General features: G+C 32.0%; 4 protein-coding genes across 5 annotated transcripts; 1 reads left to right on the forward strand and 3 right to left on the reverse strand.

The window, feature by feature from the left end:
• Positions 1–1,112: 1,112 nt before the first annotated feature.
• LOC101265871 (uncharacterized) lies at positions 1,113–2,234 on the reverse strand. The gene is made up of 2 exons (XM_004230737.5): positions 1,620–2,234; positions 1,113–1,423 (listed from the first exon to the last, which is right to left on the reverse strand). Exons 1-2 carry the CDS (start codon positions 2,026–2,028, stop codon positions 1,413–1,415), a joined length of 420 nt encoding a protein of 139 aa, XP_004230785.1. The 5' UTR covers positions 2,029–2,234; the 3' UTR covers positions 1,113–1,412.
• A 5,660-nt stretch (positions 2,235–7,894) lies between these two features.
• LOC101266169 (pentatricopeptide repeat-containing protein At2g15690, mitochondrial) lies at positions 7,895–12,812 on the forward strand. Its single transcript, XM_069290283.1, has one exon. It carries the CDS (start codon positions 8,132–8,134, stop codon positions 10,040–10,042), a length of 1,911 nt encoding a protein of 636 aa, XP_069146384.1. The 5' UTR covers positions 7,895–8,131; the 3' UTR covers positions 10,043–12,812.
• On the reverse strand, positions 12,026–12,751 carry LOC112940015 (calmodulin-like protein 30). Its single transcript, XM_026028493.2, has one exon. It carries the CDS (start codon positions 12,749–12,751, stop codon positions 12,194–12,196), a length of 558 nt encoding a protein of 185 aa, XP_025884278.1. The 3' UTR covers positions 12,026–12,193.
• On the reverse strand, positions 12,026–16,897 carry LOC101260586 (protein disulfide-isomerase SCO2). 2 transcript variants are annotated; one of them, XM_010316934.4, is made up of 3 exons: positions 16,257–16,897; positions 15,646–15,772; positions 12,026–13,330 (listed from the first exon to the last, which is right to left on the reverse strand). In XM_010316934.4, the coding sequence occupies exons 1-3, from the start codon at positions 16,668–16,670 to the stop codon at positions 13,260–13,262; spliced, it is 612 nt and encodes a 203-aa protein (XP_010315236.1). In that variant the 5' UTR covers positions 16,671–16,897; the 3' UTR covers positions 12,026–13,259. The 2 variants fall into 2 exon arrangements, with proteins under 2 accessions (XP_010315236.1, XP_069146387.1); XM_069290286.1 differs by having other exon boundaries at positions 12,895–13,330; positions 15,667–15,772; positions 16,257–16,828.
• Positions 16,898–20,814: the final 3,917 nt, after the last annotated feature.

The following is a 20,814-nucleotide window of genomic DNA, read 5'->3' on the forward strand; positions in this document are numbered from 1 at the left end:
TTTAACAAAAAATTCTTGAGTGAAAATTCAAATTGTGATTATAAAATTTAATTATTAATATGTTAAATTATTGAAATTAATCGGGTTAAATTGGGCGGATCAAAATTCAATTCGTTTTTTAGCCCATTTGAGCCCAAAGTAAACTTGGGCGGATCAAAATCCAAGCCGTTTTTTAGTCCATTTGAGTCCAAAGTAAACTTGGGCGGGTCAAAGACCCAATTTGATTTCTATTCAATCCATTATAATATTTTCAATTTCAACCCAATTCGCCCATTTGACACTCCTAGGTGATATACATCGTAAAGCATAAAGGAATAGAATGCCTGTACAACAACATATTTCTGGAGATTTTGAATCTTTACTATCGTTTAAAGTGGGACAAGGAGTGTTTTTATGCTATATTTGTGATAGTATCATTATGATACTGCCATAGTACACTTTATCCTTCATGATTGCTTCACAATAAGTTCTTACGTAATTTTGTGCAAGGGACTTTCTTTTGGTGACTAATTTTAACATTTATAATTGTGATTGATGATATACAAACAATACAATAACCGTGTCAATTTGTCTTTTTGGAAATTTAAAAATAAAATCGGATTAGTGGCAACACATTTTGATCATTGTCTTCTTCTTTTTGAATAACGGTGGGGTTTGGATCAACTTACGTGTATCTCAATTATCTTATTGGATGTGTATTACTTATATTATTAGCACATGTACGGTGTACCAAGTGATTCCAAGATAATCATGTATTGTCTAAACCTTAAGGATCCAACTATTATTTCCTTTGTCAATTTTTTATTATAACAACTTTATTAGTATCCCTCATTTCATAAGTGGCAAAATTTGACCTAGATCTAACTCATTGGAACCATTGCTGAACTGATTTAAGTATATGTGTGATTTGTGATGCACCACTCTTCTCCCTGACCTCCCCCCTCCCGGTTGAAATTCTTCATTATTGGGTAAAATATGCCTCAACTATTTCTCCACGAATATTGTAATTTGAATGTAACTGCCATCATTTACAGGAAGTTCCTGTTTAGTTCCCAGCAGCACTCAAATCTCAAATCAAGATTAACTAAAAATGGGTATACTACAGAAACACATAGTGACAATACAGGAGCATTATTAGATTAGAATCTATCAAACAAATACATATGATTACATCAAAAGTACTTAAAAGTCGAAAAACATTTGTACAACATGGTCCATTTTTCTAAGGGGTGGAGGCTGAATGATCCAAGAGATTACAAGTTTTCAGTCTCCTAATAGTCAAGAAAAATCTCAAAATCTCTAAAAACACCCCAAAACAAGATAGGAAAAAGAAAAAAAAAAAAGAACGTCCACCCTTGTTAGATCCAAGAACTCTACAACATTACCATTGCTTATCCTCCCTCTTCAATCCATCAATTAGCTCCTGAAAGAAGAGAAAAGAACAATTAAGAGACTCATATATGATATTATGAAGTTTTACTATTTCCATTGGATCTAAGATACATACGCACCACATAGATGTTACATCATTATTGGAGAATCCGAGCAACAATATTACTCGTTCAGTTGCAAAATTTGTAATTGTAAGTGAATGAACTAGTTTTAATATATTGACTTACCTGTGATAATGTCATTGAAGAAATCAGGCATCTTTGTCTCTTTATTATCAACTTTCTTTGGCAAACTTGGAGCTCTTTTAAAACCAAAACGTTCTTTCCAGCTCCCCTTTCCTACTGATGGAAATATATCATCATAATCATCATCATCGTTAGAAAGAAGTTCATCTTTAAGTGTTGTTGCCTTATTGCTATTTTCTCTCAAGGGCAACAATTTACCCTTGAAGAAAACCTCATCAGCTGGAATCATCTTGTAACCAGAGACCGAAAACTCGAAATCGGAGGAAACAGGTGCCTCTTTGTAGCCATATTGTTCATGCCTTAATGTTTGCTGATTATCAGCAAAATCATTAGAGAATGAAATTCTTGGACCCATTGTTGTGCAAAGTCCTTGTTGATTTAGGCAGGCCATGGACCATTCAAAGGAAAATTATACTGATCTTTTGACTAATAATTTTCAAGGTGAGAAGTCACATGTAGTTTTTCTAGTCTTTATATAGATGGTAAACTTGTCTATTATGTAATCAACTTTTGACTACCAAATATCTTGAAAAGACAATGACCGCATTTCACATATATAAAATTTGTCTATGTCTATTAATCCGCGCTAGTTTGCTCACATTGTCAGTTTCAAGCTTAAATAAAGAGGAGTGTTACGATAAGTTGATAGTCAATACAAGATTAAGATTAGTAATTTTATGTTATATTTTTACGATTTAAAATATTTTGAGACGTGCTCACATAAGCACTCGTCACAACAATACTAATGGCGAGAACTCATATAGACGACCCAACTTGCTAGGCATAAGATATATATGTGGTAAATTATTAGACGTTTAACAAATATTATTCAATTCAGTAAAGAGATGTATATATACCATATTATTTTCTAAATACAACAGATAAACGATATTCAACTGATCACCTTCGATCTATGCGGCCATGCCACTGCCACCATAATGTCAAAAGTGTAATGGATTTAGTACTAAGAATTAAGAAAGCTAAATTCAATAAATTTAAATTCGCGATCCGCCTCTTGTCCTAACTGTAGATTTTTATAAAACAAAAGAAATACATTATGCCTCTCAGATCTGTTGCATACTGGTCAAGTTCGTATAACAAATTAATACATTATCTTTTATTTATTTTTTTGCTTCAAAAGTAGTTCATTGAACAACTACTTTTAACTTAATATAACATAGCAGGCATGTGAATCTATTAAAATAAATCACCTTGCATGTGTTTTCTCCTCTGTTATAAGATAGTGATATCTATCTGCCACCATTCAAGCATGAAATATGGAAATAAAATTTTCACCTATATCTAGAAAGTTATGCTAGATGCACTGTATATGAAGGCAACTTTTTTTTTTTCACTCTAATTGTTTACTGTTCCTAAATTATATTTTTTTTGTTGACTAATTTACCACTCCAAGATGAAGATGGCAGAAAAATTGGAATTTTATATTGATTCTGAGTAGATTGTGTACACACCGCTTTTTAGTTATAATCATGCATAAGTATGCCATTTGAAGTCCATAGTAGATGTCCTGTCAGTGACAAATCCACACACTACTAAAAATAAAGTTTTTTCCACTGCTAATTAATTAAAAAATCACATTATAAACTACCAGGTTAGTGGGTAAATCAGCGGCGAAAAACAGATTCTCGCTGAAATAGTGAGAATTTTCTTAATTATTCACGTGAAAATATTATTAATTTTTTCTCATCAATTCAATCAAAATATTTATGAGAATTATCGCTAACATTCTAAGTAAAAAGATTCAAAAGAGAAACTAGTGACTTTTTAATAGTGACAGTTTCCTCTGATGTTATATATATACTTCCAAAAACCTTAATTATGAAACAGAACATGTCTGATATTGTTGTATTATAAGATCCATTATTATGAGAGGAAAATTAGATGGTAAATTGTCCTTATTACTGCAAGGCTTCACATAATAAGTTGTAGTTATCCGTTACTTGATATTTGTGTTGATAGGAGATAATAAATATAATTCGCGAAATAGAGAAAAAAAAATTATGTTTTTGCCTTGTGGGAGGGCCATGAAGGGTTGTTGATTCTTTATAAGCCTCCCCTATATGTAATCTTAGCTAGGTTTTAGTTTATTTAGGTCCAAAAATGCATTAGATCTTTAACCACCCATTTCTGCATATATATATTTATTTTTGGCAAAATTAGTCCCAGGGGATCTGAAAAGTTGTAAGGGCTATGCAAAAAAGTGGTCAACAAACTGCTGCATAACATGGGAAGTACACCACTAAATATTATGGTTGGGTAGTAAATAATCCTTCTATTTTATTTTAGCGATATTTTTTTTTTCAAAAAAATAGTTTAACTTTAATAGAATATTTATATATTATCTTTAATTCTTTTAAAATAAAATTTATATATTTGTAAACTACGTAAAGAGTAATATAAGTCACAATAATTGATAATTCAAAATGTTTAAAGAATCTATGAAAGATTTACAGTAAAAGATAGACTTATTTGAATCTCAAAATGTGAAAAGTGTTACATAAAATGAGACGACGAAACTACCTTTTAGCGTGAATTCATATTAATCAAATTTTAAAACACTAAAAAAAAAAATAGATTGAAAATCGAGGGTCAAAATTGATGGACGGTATAGATTTCTTGCCTAAACCTGATCCAAAAGTGTACTACCACAAAATTGGCAAGCTTAAGAACCAAGTCTTTTTATAGACTTTTCCTTTTCATGTGCTCTGTACTATAATATTTGTCATATTTAAATTGTATTTTTTTAAAAACTGATACAAGAAAAACTACAATTTGTAGGATCTTCTAATATAACTTTTTAACATTTAAACTTTAATTATAATTTTATCAACTTAAATTTTAAAAGTTAATAAATTTGACTTTTAAAAAACATAACATATCGTGAAATACTCTCGTTAATTTTAGTGAAATATCTTTATAATCTGGAAAAGTTTTGTGCCGACAAATGAAAGTATTAAAGTTAAGATAGATATTTTATGATAAGGTTGTTATGTTGCTGTAATTACAAATTTCTACACAACACATAAAAAATGGAGTTATCTCCTATGCTTAACTGGCATTGCACATGTACTTCTAATCAACCTTTATGCTTTGAATTTTTAATGACTCATTCAATTTTTATAAAATTATTTAAGTAATACTGGTTTAGGTATTTGATTGACTAGTAATTAATATTGATACAAAAAAAATTTTTAAAAAAAATTCAATTTTATGGATGGAAAAATTGGTCTTCACATGGTTGGTTTATCTTCATCAAAAGGAAGGCATCTCAGGAGGGGATCTTCAAATGGGTGCCCAACAGGTGGCTGATTCCTTTGACTGAATATTAAGAGGAAAACAAACAACTTTTGGAGTATATTATTATTTGTATCATATGCTTACTCTTTTAAGGGATAATTATTATAGGGAAAAAGAGTACAAAAATATTCTAATTTTAATCGAAATTATTGTGATGATATTAAATTGTATGAAAGATTTTTTATCTCTTAAATTATTTAATAGTATATTTTAAATGTATATATGTGTCCACGTGAATACATTATTATTTATGATTATGCAATATTTTTTATGTCTACGTGGGCATATATATAACTTTAAAATACACTAAGAAATAGCGCAAGGATAAAAGGTCTTTTCCAAAATTTAATATCGTAACAACAATTTCGATCAAAGTTCAAATATATTTCAAACTTTTTTTCCAATTATTATTTATTTAGGTGATCTAGTTTACAAAATATGCCTATATTATGTACATAATATGCCTATAATATGTACATAATTAGGTGTACAGATTTTATATATCCCATAAATATATTTTGGCCATAAGGAACAAAATTGAAACTAGCCCTTACTCTAATTTTTTTTTTTAAAAAAAAATGTTTTCCATTGCTATATATTGATAAAACTTTTAACATTTTTGTGTAAATACTGACTTTAGACTATAAATATAAACCTGCAAGTGGACTAAAAATATATGTGTCTCCCATAGGGTGAACACATTTTGTCTTAATACTCATAATTTAAGAAATCCCGATTTTGTAATATGTTTATTGCTCTTAAGCACGTTTAGCAAAAGTCAGATCATGCCCTCACTACCCCCCCCCCCACCCCAACCCTCCTCAAAGTTTAAACGTTGTATCATTTTTTTTAAAACACTCTATTTTGATAGTCTGAAAGATACAATAAAATAATTAATCGATAAAAATAAATTCGTAGTGTAAATAAATATAGACAATAGCATGTATAATTATGATCAAATTTATTTATAGGAATAATATTATTTCTTATAATAATATTATACTATAATAGCCATAATTTTTTACGAAACTAATTTTCCATGTGATACTATTTTATAAATTCTTTATAATAATATTTTATTACAACAATAAAAGAAATATCACTATAAACATTTGCTGTAAAGAAGTTTGACGATATATTATTCCCGCATATTTCCACTTAGTGATCACTTTTACTTAAATGTTGAATTTTTTAAGGGAGTTGTTTTTTTTTCTGTTACAAAATGTCAAGAAAAATGAGTCTTGGGTCTATATATATTAAATAAAGATAAGATTGATTCAATAATAATAATAATAATTTTTTTTAAAAATAAATAAATAAATAAAGATAAGATTGGAACGCCAAGTCATTTCCCTAAATTACGGCCAGAAAAATGGGGTTCTATTTTCAAAATTTAACCATGAATTTTCCTTAGTACTTAGTATATTTAATGATTAATAATTTTTATGGAAAATAATAAAAAGTGGATATATAGCTTCCAAGAAAGTCATAATCAATAAAATGGATAATATTAATAATTATTATAACAATAATAGTGGGAAAAGGCAACGGAGAAAGCAATTCATGGACCTCAAAAACGTACAACTTAAGCATCGCCAGCTTGATAATTTAAGTTACGTGACCTTCCTCTTTGTGAGATAAAAAAATGGACTCAAATTTATAGATCTAAGTCTGTAAGATTTTAGTTCACTTTTTTTTATCACACAATCAAGGTCAGTTAATTGTGTAAGCTATTTCGTTTAAATATATAAAATTGAGTTTCTTTTTATAATGTTTATGTGAATATAACTTTCTAATGAAAACTCCGTCGATCATCACTATAATAATCTAAGCAATGTGTGAAAAATGAAAAAGTTACGTACTCACTAAGTAAGCTAGTCATTAACTTTGTTTAATTTTAAAAAAATGAGAATAAATTCAATATATTTTCTTTCCGCACAATGAAATTTACGTGTGTATATATATAATATAGCATCATATTAGATCAATTCTATAAAAGACAGAGAAATTTCAAGTGAATTAGACTTCAAATGTTATAGTAACTAGTAGGTTATGCCCCAATTTGAAGCTGGTACCAAAAAATTAGAGTTGTTAATTGTTATTTTTATTTTTGATGAAGAGATTAGAGTTGACTAAAACATATCTTTGATAAAGATTAGTGGCCAAATTCAACCATTTAGATGAGTCCAAATATGCAACCCGAGTCAGCCCATTTGGAGCCAATTTAGGCGCCTGAAGAGACAAGCTTTGTGCCAAAGTTAGGTTTAACTATTTCAAATTCGTAACATATATGATCTTATTCAAAATAAAATATTTTTTGATAAGATTTTTTTCATAGTTAGAATTCAAATTTGAAACTTCTTATTAAGAGAAAAACAACTCATCAACTATATCACTTTTTTTTATTGTATTTATATGAGATTTTGTTTTATGTTCACGCATAACTTATGTGTTATCATTTGATTAGGTAGCAAGGGTTAAAAGACATTTTTTTAAAAAAAAAATTGTAATTTAAATTATATCATATTATTTATATGAAATTATTTTATTTGTGATAAAAAATATTTTTTAAAGTTATATTTTCTTCTAGTTATAAAAGATCCGCATCTGTCTATCTATGTCATAGTTGCTTGGAAGGAAGGTCTCAGATGTACCTTCGGCATGTATGAGATTTTCTTTCCTCTATCTATGTCATACTTGGGATTCACTGACAGCCAATTCCAAGTAGATCCTCCCTCCCCCTCGCTCCACTTCGTTTCGCTCGACATTCTTTTGATATAGTTTGAAAGGATATAATTTTTAGTTTTCCTAATTAGTTAGGACTTAGGATCATTATCTCTATTTGAATTTAAATTACATTTTCTCGACCTATACTATAGTCTATAGGATTAAATTATTATGTCATTAAATATATAAATAAATTTGAATAAAGAAATAAAAATTACAAATTTGTTCACATGTTACTAGTTCCATTAAGTAGCTTAGCATAATGGATAAATTCTAGTTTATATTCAAAAAAAAAAGAAAAATCAAAATAAATTTTGTTTCAGGAAGGTCCGACCTCCACAGCCCGAATCGCGAGCCCAATTATAAGAAAAGGTCCAGAATTTACCAGCGATGTTCCCACGCTAGGGTTTAACAAAGGGTTTTTTATCGTTTGAATCACTGTTCCAAAAATGTCTTCTCTAATGGCGATTCGCAGAACTCGAGTCTCCATTTTCACTTCTTCGCACAAGGTATGTTTGTTATACTCTTCTTCACGCTCTATTTCCGATATCAAGCTCCCGAAAACCCTAACCTTAAGCTCCCCGCTTTCTTCCTTACATTTGAAAACCCTAGCAACATTTGCAGCACCAAATGATGCTCAAATTCCTCCACATCCTTCTGAGGTTCCGCAAAATAAGGATTTTGGAAGCTCTGCTCAACAGTGGAATAACCAAACCCAGAATTATCCTAATAATAATCAGATGAATATGTCGTATCCTCAGTATCAAACTACTAATCAGGTGAATCAAGGTTATCCAAATTATGGAAATGTTAATCCTGTTCAGGGATATTCCCAGAGCTTTCAGAATCAGAAAAGCCCTAATGTTCAAAATCAGAGCATTCCGTATAGGCCGAGCTCTGGTGAGCCTCGAAACTACCCACCACCTGGGAATGTTAACCAATGGAATTATCAAAATCAAGGCTTCAGACAACATGGAACCCCGAATGCGGCTCCAAGTTATCCACAAGGTGGATATCAGAATCCAGAACATGCACAAAATCCCAATAGAAATCAGAATTATCCACAGCCTGGTGCTGGTAATCAGTGGAATAATCAGAATCAAAATTATGCTCCACGAGTAAGCCCCAGTCAACTGGATTCTCAGGCACAGAGGGTGCCACCAGGAAGTGGGTTTCCAATGAATAATCAATCTAATAACCAAGCCCAGTTTGAGCAAAATCAAGTCCCGAGTGGTCCTCCATCTACTGTTGATTTAATAAGCTTGTGCCAAGAGGGTAAAGTTAAGGAGGTTATTGAACATATGGAACAGGGGATAGTTGCGGATGCACAATGTTTTGACATGCTCTTTGAGTTGTGTGCCAATTCAAAGAAACTTGAAGATGCTAAAAAGGTGCATGATTACTTCTTGAGATCAAAATGCAGGAGTGATCTTGGTTTGAGCAATAAAGTTATCAATATGTATTCCAAGTGTGGGAGTATGACAGATGCACGCAGAGTTTTTGATCATATGCGTGATAGGAATTTAGACTCATGGCATTTGATGATAAATGGATATGCATTGAATGGGTTGGGGGATGATGGGTTGACTTTGTATGATCAGATGCGGGAGTCGGGAATGAAACCAAACGAGGAAACTTTCCTGTATGTTTTCGAGGCTTGTGCCAGTGTAGATGCTATTGATGAGGCTTTCATGCATTTTGAGTCAATGATGGCTGAGTATGGAATTTCTCCACAGGTGGAGCACTATTTAGGACTTCTGGGTGTTCTAGGAAAATGTGGACATCTTGCTGAGGCAGAGGAATATATCTCAAAGCTTCCATTTGAACCAACAGAAGCCGTCTGGGAAGCATTAATGAATTATGCTCGTATACATGGCGATATTGATCTTGAGGATCGAGCTGAGGAGTTGATGGTAGGACTTGACCCTTCTAAGGCTGTTGCTAATAAGATTCCCACTCCACCAGTAAAGAAGCAGTTAGCCATTAATATGCTTGAGGGAAGAAATAGAGTTGCTGAATTTCGCAACCCAACCCTCTTCAAGGATGACGAGAAGTTGAGGGCTGCGATGAAAGAACAAGCTTACGTTCCTGATACCAGATATGTCCTTCATGATATCGATCAGGAAGCCAAGGAACAGGCTTTGCTATACCATAGCGAACGTTTAGCCATTGCATATGGTCTGATTAGTACTCCTGCCAGAACACCTTTACGTATCATAAAGAATCTCCGTGTATGTGGTGATTGTCACAATGCCATCAAGATCATGTCAAGGATTGTTGGGCGAGAGTTAATTGTCAGGGACAACAAGCGGTTTCATCATTTCAAGGATGGAAAATGCTCTTGTGGAGATTATTGGTGAAGTATAGTGACTAATCTGAGTATACATAGACTGGCTTCCACAATTCTCAGGATCATCAAGAGTCTGTATGTTGGGATGAATGTGATGTTGAGATCCCTTTAAGCTGGTTGTAGCTCTGTTCAGGGTCATCTATGAATCCCCAAGGATTTTTATGTATTGCTAATTACAATGCCGAAAATCACCATGTCTTGCAAGTTATGCATTGCTTACACCCTTGTGGATATCTAAGACTGTTCTAGTAGTTTGAATCTGTTTAAGAGATTAGTCAGCAAAGTGCCAGTCAAATTAATGATCCATTGTATCTGCACAATGTTATCAAATTGTTTTCTGGTTCTGTCACTTTATAGGGAAATGGAATTTTTGACCAATATCATCCTTTATGTTTCTCCCTAACTTTGAGTATATTCTTGTAATATTTCATTTAAATGAAATCATCCTTTTAAGTTTCATAAAGAATTATTTGAATGGTTTTATCTTAATGTTGATTTATTTGTAGAATTTGTTTTGGGTTAATATTAACCTAGAAGAAGATGAAAAAACACACAAGTGTGACTGCATTCATGGTGTTCATGTTAGCTTTTATCGGGGGAAGCCAGTTAAATCTGTGTTGCAAGTGTCAGGTTCTTAAAGTATTAACTTTTCTTGAGCTTTCTCTGTTTTTATGAATGGGAAAGATGGAGGCATGACATCGTTCATCATCAGAAGATATGTTGGCTTTGCTTTTGCAAGTCCTTGCTGCAGTGTCCATATGAGTTCTACTTGCCACTCTTTACATAGAGAACTAGAGGTATTTCCTCTTTTTGTCTTGACGTTACTGCTTTTGAAGCTTCAGTTCTTTGTTTTTAGTCTTGTTCTTCCATTGAAGAATTTGGGTATTAATTGAGGGAATGTTATATTTACTGGAACCTTTTAGGTTTAATAATTATTGAACTTTTATTTCTTGATATTCCAAAGTTTATTGCTTTAATTTTCATATATTTGGACAAATTTCTAGCTTTTAACTACGTGATCACTTTTTTGTTTGAGTGGTCTATTAATAATTTGACAGTTGGCATGAGTGTTCTTACCATTATAATGATTTAATTGGTTTGCAATAGTTCCCCTTTGCACTGTCTTAGTTAAGTTGAAATCATATAGTTCGAAGAGTTATAATGGGAATAATTAATGCTTTCATTGGCTTGTGTGCTGTGTTCTTGATTAGTTGATTGTCTAGGATGTTTTCTAATTCTGTCGTATCAGTATTCAAAACTAATTTGGGATTGGACTACAGTTGATTGATGGATTGGTTGTAGTTAAAGTTAAGAACTGTTAACTGCTAATTCGGATGTGTGTTTCTGTATATTGTTTTGTTTGATTTTCTCATCAATTAGTCGTGTAGGTGAATTGTTGTTTTATTGAACAGGGAGTTGAAGGGCAAAACTCTAGGAGTTCCCCTATGTTTCCATATCCATTCTCAAGCCATCTTCAATTAGTAGTTTTCTTTTCCTGTATGAATTATGAGTATTGAATCTTTATTTGACTCTAATTCATTGATGTCCAACAAATATGGAAGGACATTGGAGAAACTCATAAAGACCGTATGCTGCTGGAGCCGAAGAGAGTGTTTGGAAGTATACCAAAGAAAAGATAAAGAACCTATCAATACCAAAGCATATTTCATCAAAATCTGTTGCAGCCAAATAATCTGAGGGCAACCTTAATGGCTGTTCTTTGTGTTATTCATACCAATGAATACCTTTATGAATGAAATTGTGTTATTTATTCCCCATTTCATATTGTTATAGGACTTTTATATATAAACGAGAGATAATCCATCGGCTCATGGGTCATGCCTATGTTAGTCATTTTGTGATAGTGTAGTAGGACTTGTTGGGCTCATCTAGTTTTTGTAGAATGACAACAGTACATTACTATTTAACTTTTGATCTTGTCAATGCTATTGAACTTTTAATAGTTGCAAAACCTGTTGGATTATACCCTAAATCATATGAAAGTATAGACTTGTCATAAAATATCAAACTGTAATGAGAACTAATGCCACCAGCATGCAGAAACCTTACATTTTTACTTTATACAGGGAACATATAACTAAGTGAACTGTAACGACTGATAATCTTGGAATTCCCAGTAGAGGCCTTCAATTAGGGATTTCTAACAAAGTGTCATAGTGCGAGTCATCATAGTCACAAATTCATCCAAATCAATCACACCATCTCCATTTGCATCCACTGCCTTCACCATTTTCCTGCAATCTTGAAGGCTGCAACGTTGTCCGAGTCCCTTCTGCAGCTCGTACACTTCCTGCACACTGATCCTTCCATCGCCATCCTTGTCAAAAGTATGGAAGGCACTCTGCAAATCCGTAGTTTTAACTCCGCCTTCCTTCTTCTGCACTGCCACAAACTCATTGAAATCAATGAATCCATCACCATCTGCATCTGCCACATCGAAAATCTTTTGAACTTCCCTCGTAAGGAGGTTCTTCTTCCCCATGGCTTTGAGTATAGCCTTGTACTCTTCTGGCGAAATTTTGCCATCTTTGTTTGAATCAAATCTATCAAAAACTTTCTTTAGTTCATCAACACTAGGTTGGTAAACAGGCAGCGAACGTGAGTTCTGCCTCTCTCTAGTGAACATCCTAGTTGGCTTACGCAGAAAACTTCTCTTCGAGAGGTTGTACTGGAAATCAAGAAAGCTAGGGTTTGACATTTTTTCTACTTGCTGATTGGGTGAAGATATCTTAAGACTTTAAAACAGGAATGAACTTGCTGACTAACATTGTAGCAAAGGACCTTAAATAGTTGAATGGCTACGAACAAAGGAACATATTCTGATGCTTAAAGTAAAGAAGATAACGAAGAATACTTTTTATTCCTCAATTACTAGTAAAGCAACCAAGATTCTCAACTAAACGTATGACTGTATGAAAACCATTCCAGAACCAAGAAGGAAAAAACTGAAGTGAAAAAGCTAAGTTACAAATACGATCCTTGCCCAACTTGTTCAGTTGCTCCAGACGTCTCATCTCTTTCTCCGAAATTACTTTATTCTGCTACGGATGTATAGAATATGTTCATTATTTGACAAATCAATTTTGTTCAATATTGGACGCACAGTTTGCTCCTCGAAGAATAGAACAATTCTGCGAAGTTACGTGTCTCCTCAAAGCTTCCTAATGTATACTGGTTTAAACAAAATGGTACAAGTATTCTTTTGTCTAAGGTGGTTTATCATCCAAGTCCACCATTACATCAATATCCGTGCGTAGTGTTATTTTCTGCACATAACCTGAAATGTCAAAGTATAAGATCTGAGAGTGAGATTCTGGACATATATCTGTTACTTGAGCCACAAATTAAAAAAAAAAAAAAAAAGTTGATCCCAGGAAGATATAATGCACATATCAGTTTCGAAATAATCAAATAATAAACATTCATAATCCAGATTTTCAAAGCAGCAGCAAAGTAACTTTTAGAGGCTAATTATTTATAGACGTACAGATCCCTGTGGGCATACCAATTTTCCGTAGAGGTATAGATACCTTCGTATTTATTTTAATCCATATCATTTCTTGGACCACATTAGATACTGAAGGAATCAACAACTTAAATACCATTACTGTGGTTGACAACTTTATTTTCAGGGACAGATGGAGAAAGAATGCCTCAGGAATTTATTCCACCTTTAGAGGCATAAACATGAATATCTGAAACTACAAGAAGAAAAAGCGGAAACTGGAAAACATGGAGGAAACACGCCTTTTCCTTTAGGGCAGACAATTTAAACCAGTACAGGAAACATGCTAATTGCACAAAATATTAGGAAATACCATTGTCTTAGCTAGTGTGTCAAACAAAATGTTCTCTCTCAACTTTTACGTACATCTTACAGATATAGAGATGCACAAGAAAAGGAAAAGTGTGTCATCTGAAGATTCAATATAGGACATAAACTTCAAGTCCTATTCTCCAAGGACTCTTATTCTTTGAGATGCAAAATTATGAAAAGATGCGAGAAGCATTGCATAGACTACTCTTCATACCAGGCTACCAGCAGCAGAAGCCCAAAATATCAGCTAAGTGAAGACCAGATTGCCCCAGCGAGTAATGCTTAAAGCATAAGACATGTCAAGCAAAAAGAAAAAACTCTAGGGATTGAAGAATAGACAGCTCCACAATCTCAACAAGATGGTAGTTGCCTTACTGATTAGGAGTTTCCACAGAGAGTTATTTGCTTCATCGTTCTATTTTTTAAAATTATCTTTTGAAGTTTATGCAAGGCCTGTAAGGAGAAAATTATTTTATATATTTCTTTCTTTACAAGTCCGTTAAGAAAACAACTTCTGAAAATGAGAAACAGAAATGCTGCATCCTGGGACTAATTCCTCACTGAAATCCATAAACTAGTTTAAACTTTAAAGTCAACAAACGATGAGAACTATGTATATAATCCTTCCAAATCCTAATTCATTAATTTATTTACCAAGGGATGGAAAAATTCCCTGATTCTTAGTACCTACAGCAGCTGACTAGTATGAAGATAAAGTAAAAACACCAAAATGCTAGAGTTTTCTCATAGCTCTTCTCTTTTGAAGTATAAAATGTCTGAGATAGACTGCTAAAGACATATTTAACCAAAAATCATCTACACCTCTATAGTCAAAGTAATTGTCCAAAACAATCCTCCTCCTTCCGTTCATCTTCAGGGAACTAAATGATATATGAATTTGACATTCCAAGTTTCTGTGCAGACTAATCAAATTTGCTACTTGAAAAGTTACAACATCATATAGTGACATAGATCTTTTGATCTGGCAGAAATAGGAATATTTGATATTTATTTGAAAGGAAAACCACATAAAATTCACAAAGTTTCTCTTATATAATATCCCTACTTCCTAACCAACCGAACATTACTACCTTTACCTTCCTTAATAATGCATATTCAGAATATTACTTATCCACCCGAAGTAAAAATGAGGAGACGTACATGTACATGCACGGGCAGCAACATATCTAGTATAGATGAAACAATCTCTAGGAATAGGTTCAATGTTTTGAAAGTCTTCTTGTACCAGCTATACGAGTGAAATTATAATTAATCAGAAAAAGAGCAAGAATCTCTTAAAACTTATGGATATCTTTACGAAAGAAAAAAAAATCCTCCATACATTCCCGCTGTCCCACAACTTCAAGCTTATCATATTTTTCTCTGTTAATCCCCTGATTTCAACAGCTCCTACTTCAAGACACCACTAACCATCTCTCTTACCCACTTTCTACTTCCTTCAGCAACTCCATCATGATCTTTTCCTAAGGGGTAGCTATTTAGGAATGTGGATAAGATCCATACAGATAGAAAGCTACCTTAACTTCAATAGGTCAGATGTATATTGACATACCACTCAGTTGAAAACCTTACCAATTAAATCTATGCTAGCAGGGAAGTGCTTAATCCTACAATAGATAGTCAATGAGAACAAATGAAGCCATCTACAGATGTTTATCTCTATGCTCCAAGCAAATCAGTATAGATAAACTATGCCATGCAAATCTTCATACAAGATGATATTCAGATAGGAAATAGAAGTATGATTCTTATACCGATTCCAGCACAAGGTATACATTTACAGATGGTCTCTTTCCCCTTTTTGTTATAATAGCTGACAAGTCCTGTCCCTTGGCAACTCCGACATTTTCCAGTCCACTCATAGACAACTTGCTTGCAATCCTAAATTAACAAGAAGATCAACAGAAAACCATCAACCCTAGACAAAAAAAACTTAAAAGGAAACATTTTTAGATGTTTGTAGATATACTAAGATCTGAACCTATTGATGAGCTTAAGTAATGAGCTGATTGTTAGTCAATCAAACGGTTCAAGTTACTTCTACAGCATTATCCTCATGGCATTAGGTCAAGACCATAGAAGTATTACCAAACCATATATCGACGTAGACCTCGAGATTCTCAACTGGAGTCAGCAAGTTTGCAACTTCACAGAAATCCAACAAATACCTCAACCAAATGAACCATTCCATAAAGAGATTCTAAACGAAACTCCCTCTGTTCCAATTTATGTGTCTTATAAGTTTTACCTATTTCAACACAAGTTTGATTTAACACTACAAGATTCAAAAGTCTAGTTTTATTTCTTAAATTCAATGTGCAATCAGATTAACACGGACGGAGTGAGTATTTAAAAGAAAAAAAACCTCAATTATAGGATCACACTGCAGCCGGCGGTCGATTTCCTCCGGGGAACAAGGGGAAGTGTCAGGGTAAGTCATAGGAAGAGGAAGAGCATCACCATCATCAGCCAAATAACTCTCTCTATTACGCGACCAACGCCTTTCCTTCGCATTCACTTTTGTCTTCTTCTTCTTAATGTTATTCCCGATTCCATTATCAGCAACTTCGTCGGAGTTTTGGCTATTTCTCCCAAACCCAGGTGCAGCAGCAGCAGAGGCGGCGGCGCCGAAGTTGAACCACCAGCGAAAGGACGAGGGTCCGCCGGCAGCTGATGGGTCAGCAGCGGCTTGGCAACTAATGACGGTGGATCTACGAGGAGGAAGTAATGAAGAACTTAGAGGAGTGAAGATTGAACAAGAATTTATCAGAGGCAACATTCGGAATGGCTTTATTCGGAGAGAAGATAAAAAGGAGTTATACAGTGATTGGAAACTGAAAAATTGAAAAAATAAACGTGGCTGTTTATTTTAAGGAATTTTTAGTATGGACGGAGATAGGACCAATTTTTTGTCAAACCAGAGAAGGAGGTCAGTACAACTTTGGGACTTGCTGAAAGAGTGGGTTCTTTAAAATTTTAATTTTGAAATTATATTATAATTTAGTTATATTGAAATTTCAGAATTTGTTACGATTCAAAATAAGGCGGCTAGAAATCTGAAAAGTCATTAGAAAGAAATTTCTCAAAAAAAAAAAGTGTCATAAAATCAAGCTCATGGCAATATAAATATAAAGAGATGAAGACAAGAGGAGTAAGATGGAAGATAAGACTTTCTTTTATTCAAGTGTATGCAAATCTCATATGTATATATTACAATAGTGAATGAACAATCTTATTTAGGTCACCATATTAAGTATCATAATAAATAGGTACATTCTTATCCAAAAAAGTTCATGTCACCTAGTAAATATGAATGGTTGTTCATGTACCAACCTTATGGACTATCCACTTAATTCAATGTATTTATAACAAAAAGATATTTTTTGATTGTTTTTGAAATCAAGTCTTTAATTATTGACGCGATTTTAAAAAAAAAATCATTATCCACATTAATTAATCGAGTTTAAGGTAAAGTTATTGATTTTGGCGAGCTACTAATAGTTAATACACTAGTTTAGTTCTTAAAAGCCTTAATTACAACACAATATATACATCAAGTGTGCAAAATGCAACATACTAATATTTATTATGACAAATAATATCAAAATGCAACATACTAATATTTATTATGACAAATAATATGTATTTTTACTTAAATTTTAATAGCTAGAATGATTTTCTTTTGTAAAGTAAGGTATCGAAAACTATATATATTGAATCATTTTAATGCCAACTAACACAATTATATAATTTCTTTACTTGAATTATTTTTCTCAGATAGATAAATATATTACTAAATAAGTAGAAAATTATTAGTAGGTTATTTGAATAAAGAAAATTTACAAATTTATTATCTAAACCTGGGAAAAACTTGGAATTCAATAAAGAAAAAGAAGATACATTGTATTGGCCATTACTAATGTTAGGCATTTACTCTTTTGTCTAATACAATACTTTATATTCTGTTACGTCTCAGTAAATAGTATCGATAACTCTGTTTGATTAAAAAAAATTTATAGGCCTTTGTTATTGCTTCGTATTTAGGAGTACCCCTATATTCTTTTTACTTGTACTCGATAAAAGTATAGTAATTCAATTCAAATATCACTCTAAAGTTTATTTATATGTTTGTGATACGGGTGTACATGACAAATTGATTCAGGTTTTTTTAATATTAAATTGTATTGTTTGTGTCAGAATTTTAAATTTATAAATTAAATCAAATTAAGAAAAATTTGAGTTTTTCAATCTCGGGGTTTTCAGTAAAGTATTCATACAAACATATAATTTACTTGTACTTCAAATATTTTTTTAATCCTGCCAAATACAACTATCTAATGTGTTTCTAGGGATGTCAAAAATGAATCCAAACGCATGTAACCCGCCCAACCCGCTTAGAATTTTAAGGGTTGGGCTCAAGATAATTTCAATTAGGTTCAATCTCAACTGATTCAAACTTAATTCATTTAAAGTGAATTCTCAATTGAACCCAATTCAATTTCTAATTTCAACCAGTTTTAAATTTCTTTACTAAATTATATTTCTATATTAAAGGTATGAATTATTTTCTATTTAACATCTTTTAGATTTTATCAATCTAATTGTTACTTTTTTAACAAAAAATTCTTGAGCAGAAATTCAAATTGTGATTATAAAAGTTAATTATCAATATGTTAAATTATTGAAGTTAATCGGGTCAAATTGCGCGGATCAAGCCCAACCCGTTTTTGAGCTCATTTGAGCCTAAAGTAAACTTAGACAGGTCAAGACCCAACCCGATTTCTGTTCAACCTGTTGAAGAAGAAGGAAACTGACGATTGAAACATGTCAAAGAAATAGGTCCAACGGAGTTGACTGACTCATCTACAACAAGTGTAAATGAAGAAGGAAGTTGAGGATTGGAACATCAGTTGACTGACTTGTCTACACAAGTGTTGATGAAGAAGAAAGATGAGTATTGGAACATGTCGACGGAACAGGTCCAACGAAGTTGACTGGTGAGTTACAACACTGCTGTAGACAAGTCAATCAACTGCGTTGGACCTGACTCATTGGCATATTCCAATCGTCACTTTCCTTCTTCTTCAACACAACCCATTATAATATTCTCAATTTCAATCCAACCCGCCCATTTAACACCTCTATATGTTTCTTAAGAAAATTACACAAAATGTGATATGATTAATGAGCTAAAATATCCAATAATAATAATTATAAAAAATCACATAAAACAAATATTGTAAAATAATAAGTCATATTGAAAATGATCATAATTTAAAAGTACTAAATTATGCTAAAATATAATAAGTATTAGTTACATGACTAAATATCAAATAAAATTAAAATCAGATTATGCATTTTAATTGTATAAACTAATGTAAAATTAAATAAGAAATATACAATATTATGTCATTCTCAGTGCTGAATTAATCTTATTTTTACATTACTATGGATTTGATTTTGATTTAACCTTTATTATAATTACAAACATCTATTAATTATAATCTTTATTGGACCATTGTGAATTCTAAGTTTCAAACTTGAAATGATATATTAAAAGATAAAAACTATGAAAAATTATAAGAAATATTTAAAAATTATATCAAAGTAGATATTTTAATGTATAAAATAACATTTTAAAACTATATATATAATGTAGGGTTGATTTGGTCTCGAATTATTTTTTTTTAGTTAAAATCAAATCAATCCAAATATAATCGAATTTTTTTCAATATCAAACCACTAATTAAATTTTTTCTAATTTAAATTGATTTCCGGTTTCATTCGATATTCAGTTTGATTTTATACCTTATGAAGACCTTTTGGTCCTATTACTTCTTCTCGACCCAATAGCTGTTTGTGTAAGTATTCACATTGGGCTGTCCGATGCATTTTGGGCCTGGCCCAATACCATATGAACCAGTCCTAAAACTAAATATTAAAAGTAACAAAAAAGAAAAGGATCATTTCAAATTATTTAATGAGCTGATGGAGACATAACTGGAAAACAAAATCAGCTAATGTGTGGAATCCTCCAGTCTAGCAATAAAAACCACAAAATACGAAATCAAAATCAACAATTGTTGAGTTCAAAGTGACTCTATATTTTGTGCATTGCGCTGCTCTATTTTAAAGCGACTTTGATCTTATAAATATACACCTACTGAGCTAAATGCCATAATTATTTTAGTTGAACCCATGATTCCATAATTAGTCCTAATTTGTTCTTCCAACCCATTCTTAAACTAGAGCATTAAAGTGCATCATCTTTTAAACTACGTTTCTGGAAGTTACTTTTTTTTTTTTTTGAAAAATCTAGAATGGCATATATTTTTTCATGGAAAAGCCTAACTTTAGAGAACTATAAATAAAAACACCCTTGATATAAAATATCTTTTTTCTTTAATGTGTCATATACAGTTTAAAATCCAATTATTCAAGATTGTGTCTGGTTCTGATTTAATTGAGGGATGATTGTACCATATATAAAACAATTAATTTGATATTTTAGATAGGAAACAAAGTAAATACCACTATTCATTTTGGAATAAAAAATATGGGGACTTCAAATTGGGAAATAAAGTGATGTCAATTTTTTTTGGAATGTCAATAATTGTGCCAAAAAGAAAAAAGAAGGTATTAGAGGATGTATTGTAATGAGGCAGTAGATTCCAAATTGGGAATCAAAGAGTAGGTGACCTAGTTTGGCAAAATTTGGCACATATACTTTACAAGATATCCACTATCCTTTTTGGGCATCTTTTCTCCCTGTTTTCTACTAAAACTCCAGATTCAATCTACCAATTTAATAAAACCCCTTTTTTCCTTTCTCTTGTTAGTGTTTTTAGCTCGATATAGCTTGAATTGAGTCAAATAAGATTGATTTTTTGCCCTAATTATTCATGTCCTTTAATTTTATTGTT

The sequence above is a fragment of the Solanum lycopersicum genome, chromosome 1 (assembly GCF_036512215.1).
Source record: "Solanum lycopersicum chromosome 1, SLM_r2.1".
Classification (NCBI taxonomy): domain Eukaryota; kingdom Viridiplantae; phylum Streptophyta; class Magnoliopsida; order Solanales; family Solanaceae; genus Solanum; species Solanum lycopersicum.

Coding starts and splice junctions, on each gene's coding strand:
- LOC112940015 (XM_026028493.2), bottom strand. CDS start 12,751: ATGTCAAACCCTAGCTTTCTTGATTTCCAGTACAACCTCTCGAAGAGA.
- LOC101266169 (XM_069290283.1), top strand. CDS start 8,132: ATGTCTTCTCTAATGGCGATTCGCAGAACTCGAGTCTCCATTTTCACT.
- LOC101260586 (XM_010316934.4), bottom strand. CDS start 16,670: ATGTTGCCTCTGATAAATTCTTGTTCAATCTTCACTCCTCTAAGTTCT. Junction 15,773..16,256: donor AGTGTGATCCTATAATTGAG/GTTTTTTTTCTT, acceptor TTGTTAATTTAG/GATTGCAAGCAAGTTGTCTA. Junction 13,331..15,645: donor TATACCTTGTGCTGGAATCG/GTATAAGAATCA, acceptor TTGACATTTCAG/GTTATGTGCAGAAAATAACA.
- LOC101265871 (XM_004230737.5), bottom strand. CDS start 2,028: ATGGCCTGCCTAAATCAACAAGGACTTTGCACAACAATGGGTCCAAGA.